Below are 8310 nucleotides of genomic sequence, written 5' to 3'. Positions count from 1 at the left end.
AGCCTTGTGGCCAGCGGATCAGTCACCCCCGAGCCCCCTAGGGTTGGCGACATTGGATAGAGCGTCCATTTATGTGACACAAAATTCAGGTAACTGTTGACCGGACGTTAGGCGTGTCTTATTGAAACAAGCGAGGAAATATCCATGGCGTGCCACACCTTCTGTTGCAAGTGTCAGCACTTTGCAACACTATTGTCACGAGAGATTTGGTGCGCAACGACGTTACACGTAATGAAGTGACATCTGATCCAAAATGACCGTATATGCACGATTTTGCACCAAAGGTTGACATCGACGGATCACGCACGCACAAATTAAGACGAAGGGCAAATGCCAATGTTACACTTGAGTGACATCTGATCCGAAATGCCCGTATGCATGCACGCAAAGATTTTGACACATGAAGATTCGAGATCACAAGAGATGAAATCAATGCAATGGCAGGATTAATTTGTCCAAAAGCTAGCTAGCTAAAGTCTCCTAGGAGCTGTACATTGCATGAACACTGACGCTAATTCATCCTCAACAACAACTAGATTGGGCGAGCAAGCATATCATCATGGGTCGAGGTGGTCGATGGGCAGCACCGTGCTCCGCGAGCTCCGGCCGAGCCCGAACGACGACATGAGCCGCCGGAAGCGCCCGCTCGTCTCGCCGACGCCTGGGGTGTTGGCGACGCTGCTGCTGGTGCCGGCCACGTCGGCATGGCTCGGCAACACAGCCTCCTTCTGCGGCGCCTTCCGTCCGCGATGGCCCGGGAGGAAGTCCATGGACAAGGACCGCCTGATGGGCTCCTGCACGTCGCCGTGCTTGGGGAACCGGCAGGAGCCCCCCGCTAGTCTGGATATGCGCCGGTCGCCGGCGGCAGCGATCTCTTGGTCGCTGGTAGTAGCGGGCGCGGCGGTGACGACGGTGCGGCAGAGCGGGCAGCTGACGTTGTGGAAGAGCCAGGTGTCGATGCAGTCGATGTGGAAGGCGTGGGAGCAGGCGGGGAGCATCTTGAGCGGCTCCCGCTCGACGAACTCGGACAGGCACACGGCGCACTCGAGCGCGGCGGACGAGGCCGCCCGGCGCCGGCGGTGGTACTTGACGACGGGGAGCGCGGCGACGACGTCGGCGTCGACCCCGCGCGGCGGGTCGTCGGCGCCGAGGCCGTCGGTGAAGAAGACGGCGGAGACGCGGTCCATGACGTCGCCGTCTCGGTGGCGCAGGCGGGAGCCCGGCCCGTTGGCGCCGGCGCGGAGCCAGCAGCGGACGACGAGGAGGTAGTAGCTGACGAGGATGAGCGAGGTGACCATGAAGCCGATGGCGATGACGATGGCGATGGGGAACGCCGCCGACTTGCTGGCGTACGGCGGCGGCGCCGCTCCGGGCACGTCTGCCAAGCCAGGCAACGCGTCCATCGATCGCCGGCTGGCTAGCTGTGCCGAACGATCGGTCAATGGCTCTGCGAAGCAAGAAAAGAAGGAGCTCGGAGGAGGAGGCGTTGAAACGGGGAGGAGGAGGAGGTGGCGAGTGATCCAAGGAAGGAAGGAAGCGATGGCAATAAGCAGGAGCAGGAGCAGGAAGTATGTATACGCGGCCGGTGCGTGTGCGACGGCGAATACAAAACTCCCCGCGGCAGGTGCCGACTCGCCAAGTCGCCGATGGGCGATGGCAATAGGCAGAAGCAGCAGTCAGGCTCGTGCCGGGCAAGCGATGGCGACGGTGGCACCATGCCAAGTCAACTCGCCATCGCCGAGCGCTGCCCGTTGGGGTTGGGCTTGGGCTTGGGCGTCGATGGCTGCATCCATCGTTTTCTCGTCGAGGTCCAGGCGGCTGTGGACCGCCGTTGGGAATCTACAGAAATCATGGGGCGCCAATGTCTGTACTCGCGTATTTTTAGATCATTTCTCTCGTCGTCATGCAATCATATTATGGCAATTATTAAGCTGAATAAGTGTATGCACGCACGACTTGGCTTGCCGCGCGCATTTGACCGAGCACCCTCTGTGGCTGCTGCGTCGCCCCTTCTCCAGGGCAATCCAACAGCAGCTCCTCGGCGTGCACTGTCTGTCAATGTGGCACAGGCGGCATGGCCATCTAATGCATCTCTTTTCTTTGTAGTTTATTGTGCTATATTTTATAATTATTAATTAATATAAGGTGTTATAATTATGATTTACAATGATTTTGGGAAATTTTCCTACAAGATCTATTTTATTTGTATCATGATGACCTCGTAGGGCAGAAAAACTTTTTTCGTAATTTTGACTTTCAAGGACCTTCACAAAGTCAAAAGGACCTATGATTTTTTTGTACACAATTATTTTATCAAGACTGAAGTCACGGAGAACTTGGATCTCACCTGGGCCAGCGAGAGGGCCGAGATAGGCCCAATGGCGCAACTGGGGCCCATCTCATCCTCGTGGCTCCGTTGTTGTCCATCTTCATGACGATCTTTTCGTCTTGACCTAAAATCATCTATAAATGGAGCTACAATCGCGATCCCACGATGCACGGAGGTGGAGATCGAAAAAAACATAAACAGAGAGTCTTCAGTACACCACCAGTAGAGATCGGAGGGGAGAACCGCTACTCGAATCGCCTCTGGGTGGCTCCACACCCCTCCAGCGTGGTCATCATTAACATTTACATCAACACTGCCTATATCCTCTCTATACCCCCAGCTGTAATCTCTTGGAAAACATGATGTAAAGGCAATCGTTTTCTCATGCTTGTCCATTTATTCTGTTTAACTATATTCTAGATTTGAGTAGTGACTTATTCATGGCTACAGTGAAATAGCTTGTTTATGGTTAAATACAAGTTTGTTATCTTCATGTACTGATGTATAAGTGTATACATATGTTAAGGGAATGCATAATGTTGTCACCTTTGTGTGTGTTTAGAGGTTTGGGATGGCAGGAGATGATAGAAACAATGTTCCATTTCTTAAATGCATGACCATTAATAACGCGTTAATTACCGAGAGGATAAACTTAGGGGATCTTGAAACTTACATTGATGGTTGGACTTTATGTCTTAATAACTCCTTTGCATGTTCATGTAAGTGTCCTTGGGGTCAACCAGTAGGGGTGTACTTGCTGGTGCGAACGACATCACCAATTTATAGCTCCTCCCTGGAAAGATACAGTAGACGATCTCTATAAAAGTTAGATACAATGGTTAGGTGTATTGAAGCTAGACATGTTTCCTTAATTGATCCATTGCGCCCTAGTTTCTAGGCCTGGGGTTTTAATCATCGAGTTCGTTAGAACTTATGCATCTAGCTGGTATAGAAATATGTGCTTTACTAATTGTGACAACCAAAACAAATCAAATAACCATATGCCTAGAATGGTCTTTCCCTCGAGTTACCTTTATCCATCCTTTGCATCTTTACTTTTAGCACTTAGTTATTTTAGTTTACCGCTTTCTAGTTAGTAACATCAACAAATTAAAACTTTGCATATTTTACTTTACTGCATTGCATGAAGGGCCATGTAAGTGGGTTAGGACTTTAGAGAATAGATAGTTTACCATCAGCTACTCGCCGGTTAGACACTATAATACATATCGAACGACGCTATAGTGATTCCCTGCCCTTGGGGATTATTAGCACCCTTCAAAAGTTGAGGAGCAAGTCGCTGGGAAGGTAGATGTCGCCCCACCCCTCGTAGCTGGTCCTGTTGTTCTAGAATGCCCACGCCACATCAACGCTGATGGGGACGCGGTTGCTTGGTGATGTCTACGGGTGCTTCTATTCTTGTAGACAGTGTTGGGCCTCCAAGAGCAGAGGTTTGTAGAACAGCAGCAAGTTTCCCTTAAATGGATCACCCAAGGTTTATCGAACTCAGGGAGGAAGAGGTCAAAGATACCCTCGCATGCAACCCTGCAACCACAAAGCAAGAAGTCTCTTGTGTCCCCAACACACCTAATAGGTGCACTAGTTCGGCGAAGAGATAGTGAAATACAGGTGGTATGAATGAATATGAGCAGTAGTAACGGCGCCACAAAAGTGTTTGCTGGCGTGCAGTTGATGGTAGTAATATTGCAGGAAGTAAAGATGCAGTAAAACAAGAAACAAGCAGCGATAGCAGATATTTAGGAACAAGGCCTAGGGATCATACTTTCACTAGTGGACACTCTCAACATTGATCACATAACAAAATAAATAGATAGATGCTAGACTCTACACCCTCTTGTTGGATGATGAACACCACTAACCGTGTAGGATTACACGAACCCTCAATGCCGGAGTTAACAAGCTCCACAATATTCAATGTTCATGTTTAAATAACCTTAGAGTGCATGACAGATCAACATAACCAAACCAAGTACTAACATAGCATGCACACTGTCACCTTCACACTACGAAAGGAGGAATAAATCACATCAATACCATCATAGCAATAGTTAACTTCATAATCTACAAGAAATCACAATCATAGCCTACGCCAAGTACTAACACGATGCACACACTGTCACCATTACACCGTGCAGGAGGAATAAACTACTTTAATAACATCACTAGAGTAGCACATAGATAAATTGTGATACAAAACACATTGCAATCATAAAGAGATATAAATAAGCACTTCACTACGCCATTCATAACAGTGAATAAGTATTCCGTGAAATATAGCCTAAGAGACCCACACGGTGCACACACTGTCACCTTTACACACGTGGGACAAGGAGTCTCCGGAGATCACATAAGTAAAATCCACTTGACTAGCATAATGACATCTAGATTATAAGCATCATCATATGAATCTCAATCATGTAAGGCAGCTCATGAGATTATTGTATTGAAGTACATAGGAGAGAGATTAACCACATAGCTACCGGTACAGCCCCGAGCCTTGATGGCGTGTATTTCACACGTTCGTTGGGCAACCCCAAGAGGAAGGTATGATGCGCACAGCAGCAAGTTTTCCCTCAGAAAGAAACCAAGGTTTATCGAACCAGGAGGAGCCAAGAAGCACGTTGAAGGTTGATGGCGGCGGGATGTAGTGCGGCGCAACACCGGAGATTCCGGCGCCAACGTGGAACCCGCACAACACAACCAAAGTACTTTGCCCCAACGAAACAGTGAGGTTGTCAATCTCACCGGCTTGCTGTAACAAAGGATTAACCGTATTGTGTGGAAGATGATTGTTTGCAGAGAAAATAGTAAAAACAAGTATTGCAGCAGATTTGTATTTCAGTAAAGAGAATTGGACCGGGGTCCACAGTTCACTAGAGGTGTCTCTCCCATAAGATAAAAGCATGTTGGGTGAACAAATTACAGTCGGGCAATTGACAAATAGAGAGGGCATAACAATGCACATACATGACATGATAAGTATAGTGAGATTTAATTGGGCATTACGACAAAGTACATAGACCGCCATCCAACCTGCATCTATGCCTAAAAAGTCCACCTTCAGAGTTATCATCCGAACCCCTCCAGTATTAAGTTGCAAAGCAACGGACAATTGCATTAAGTATGGTGCGTAATGTAATCAATAACTACATCCTCGAACATAGCATCAATGTTTTATCCCTAGTGGCAACAAGCACAACACAACCTTAGAACTTTCTCGTCATCTGTCCCGGTGTCAATGCGTGCATGAACCCACTATCGAGCATAAGTACTCCCTCTTGGAGTTAAAAGTAAAAACTTGGCCAGAGCCTCTACTAGAAACGGAGAGCATGCAAGATCATAAACAACACATGTATAATAACTTGATAATTAACATGACATAGTATTCTCTATCCATCGGATCCCGACAAACACAACATATAGAATTACGAGATAGATGATCTTGATCATGTTAGGCAGCTCACAAGATCCAACAATGAAGCACAATGGGGAGAAGACAACCATCTAGCTACTGCTATGGACCCATAGTCCAGGGGTAGACTACTCACTCATCACTCCGGAGGCGACCATGGCGGTGTAGAGTCCTCAGGGAGATGAATCCCCTCTCCGGCAGGGTGCTGGAGGCGATCTCCTGGATCCCCCGAGATGGGATCGGCGGCGACGGCGTCTCGGGAAGGTTTTCCGTATCGTGGCTCTCGGTGCTGGGGGTTTCGTCACGGAGGCTATTTGTAGGCGGAAGGGTAGGTCAAGAGGCGGCACGGGGCCCCACACCACAGGGCCGCGCGGCCAAGGGGGCCGCGCCGCCCTATGGTGTGGCCCCTCCGTGGCCCCTCTTCGTCTCTCCTTCGGACTTCTGGAAGCTTCGTGAGAAAATAGGCCCCTGGGCTTTGATTTCGTCCAATTCCGAGAATATTTCGTTACTAGGATTTCTGAAACCAAAAACAGCGAGAAAACAAAGAACCGGCACTTCGGCATCTTGTTAATAGGTTAGTTCCAGTAAAATGCACGAATATGACATAAAGTGTGCATAAAACATGTAGGTATCATCAATAATATGGCATAGAACATAAGAAATTATCGATACGTCGGAGACGTATCAAGCATCCCCAAGCTTAGTTCTGCTCGTCCCGAGCGGGTAAAACGATAACAAAGATAATTTCTGAAGTGATATGCCATCATAACCTTGATCATACTATTTGTAAACATATGTAGTGGATGCAGCGATCATAACAATGGTGATGACATGAGTAAACAAGTGAATCATATAGCAAAGACTTTTCATGAATAGTACTTCAAGACAAGTATTAATAAGTCTTGCATAAGAGTTAACTCATAAAGCAATAAATCAAAGTAAAGGTATTGAAGCAACACAAAGGAAGATTAAGTTTCAGCGGTTGCTTTCAACTTGTAACATGTATATCTCATGGATAATAGTCAACATAGAGTAATATAACAAGTACAATATGCAAGTATGTAGGAATCAATGCACGGTTCACACAAGTGTTTGCTTCTTGAGGTGGAGAGAAATAGGTGAACTGACTCAACATAAAAGTAAAGAGAATGGTCCTTCAAAGAGGAAAGCATCGATTGCTATATTTGTGCTAGAGATTTTATTTTGAAAACATGAAACAATTTTGTCAACGGTAGTAATAAAGCATATGAGTTATGTACATTATATCTTACAAGTTGCAAGTCTCATGCATAGTATACTAATAGTGCCCGCACCTTGTCCTAATTAACTTGGACTACCGGATCTTTGCAATGCACATGTTTTGACCAAGTGTCACAATGGGGTACCTCCATGCCGCTCGTACAAAGGTCTAAGGAGAAAGCTCGCATTTTGGATTTCTCGCTTTTGATTATTCTCAACTTAGACATCCATACCGGGACAACATGGACAACAGATAATGGACTCCTCTTTTATGCATAAGCATGTGGCAACAATTATTATTCTCATATGAGATTGAGGATATGTGTCCAAGACTCGAAACCTCCACCATGAATCATGGCTTTAGTTAGCGGCCCAAAGTTCTTCTCTAACAATATGCATGCTCCAACCATGAAGGTGGTAGATCTCTCTTGCTTCGCACAAGACGGACATGCATAGCAACTCACATGATATCCAACAAGGAATAGTTGATGGCGTCCCTGTAAACATGGTTACCGCTCAACAAGCAACTTAATAAGAGATAAAGTGCATAAGTACATATTCAATACTACAATAGTTTTTAAGCTATTTGTCCCATGAGCTATATATTGCAAAGGTGAATGATGGAATTTTAAAGGTAGCACTCAAGCAATTTACTTTGGAATGGCTGATAAATACCATGTAGTAGGTAGGTATGGTGGACACAAATGGCATAGTGGTTGGCTCAAGTATTTTGGATGCATGAGAAGTATTCCCTCTCGATACAAGGTTTAGGCTAGCAAGGCTATTTGAAACAAACACAAGGATGAATGGTTCAGCAAAACTCACATAAAAGACATATGGTAAACATTATAAGACTCCATACCGTCTTCCTTGTTGTTCAAAACTCAATACTAGATGTTATCTAGACTCTAGAGAAACCAAATATGCAAACCAAATTAACGAGCTCTAAGTATTTCTTCATTAATGGGTGCAAAGTATATGATGCAAGAGCTTAAACATGAGCACAACAATTGCCAAGTATCAAATTATCCAAGACATTTTAGAGTTACTACATGTAGCATTTTCCAATTCCAACCATATAACAATTTAACGAAGGAGAAACTTCGCCATGAATACTATGAGTAGAACCTAAGGACATATTTGTCCATATGCAACAGATGGAGCGTGTCTCTCTCCCATAAAGTGAATGCTAGGATCCATTTTATTCAAACAAAACAAAAAACAAAAACAAACCGACGCTCCAAGCAAAGTGCATAAGATGTGGCCGAATAAAAATATAGTTTCAGTGGAGGAACCTGATAATGTTGTC

At 46.0% G+C, this 8310-nt stretch overlaps 1 protein-coding gene across 1 annotated transcript; it reads right to left on the bottom strand.

The window, feature by feature from the left end:
* Positions 1-451: 451 nt before the first annotated feature.
* Positions 452-1519, bottom strand: LOC124695654 (RING-H2 finger protein ATL16-like). Its single transcript, XM_047228480.1, has one exon. It carries the CDS (start codon positions 1401-1403, stop codon positions 558-560), a length of 846 nt encoding a protein of 281 aa, XP_047084436.1. The 5' UTR covers positions 1404-1519; the 3' UTR covers positions 452-557.
* Positions 1520-8310: the final 6791 nt, after the last annotated feature.

The sequence above is a fragment of the Lolium rigidum genome, chromosome 3 (genome assembly GCF_022539505.1).
Source record: "Lolium rigidum isolate FL_2022 chromosome 3, APGP_CSIRO_Lrig_0.1, whole genome shotgun sequence".
NCBI classification, from domain to species: domain Eukaryota; kingdom Viridiplantae; phylum Streptophyta; class Magnoliopsida; order Poales; family Poaceae; genus Lolium; species Lolium rigidum.
This window is presented reverse-complemented; position numbering and strand designations above follow the sequence as displayed.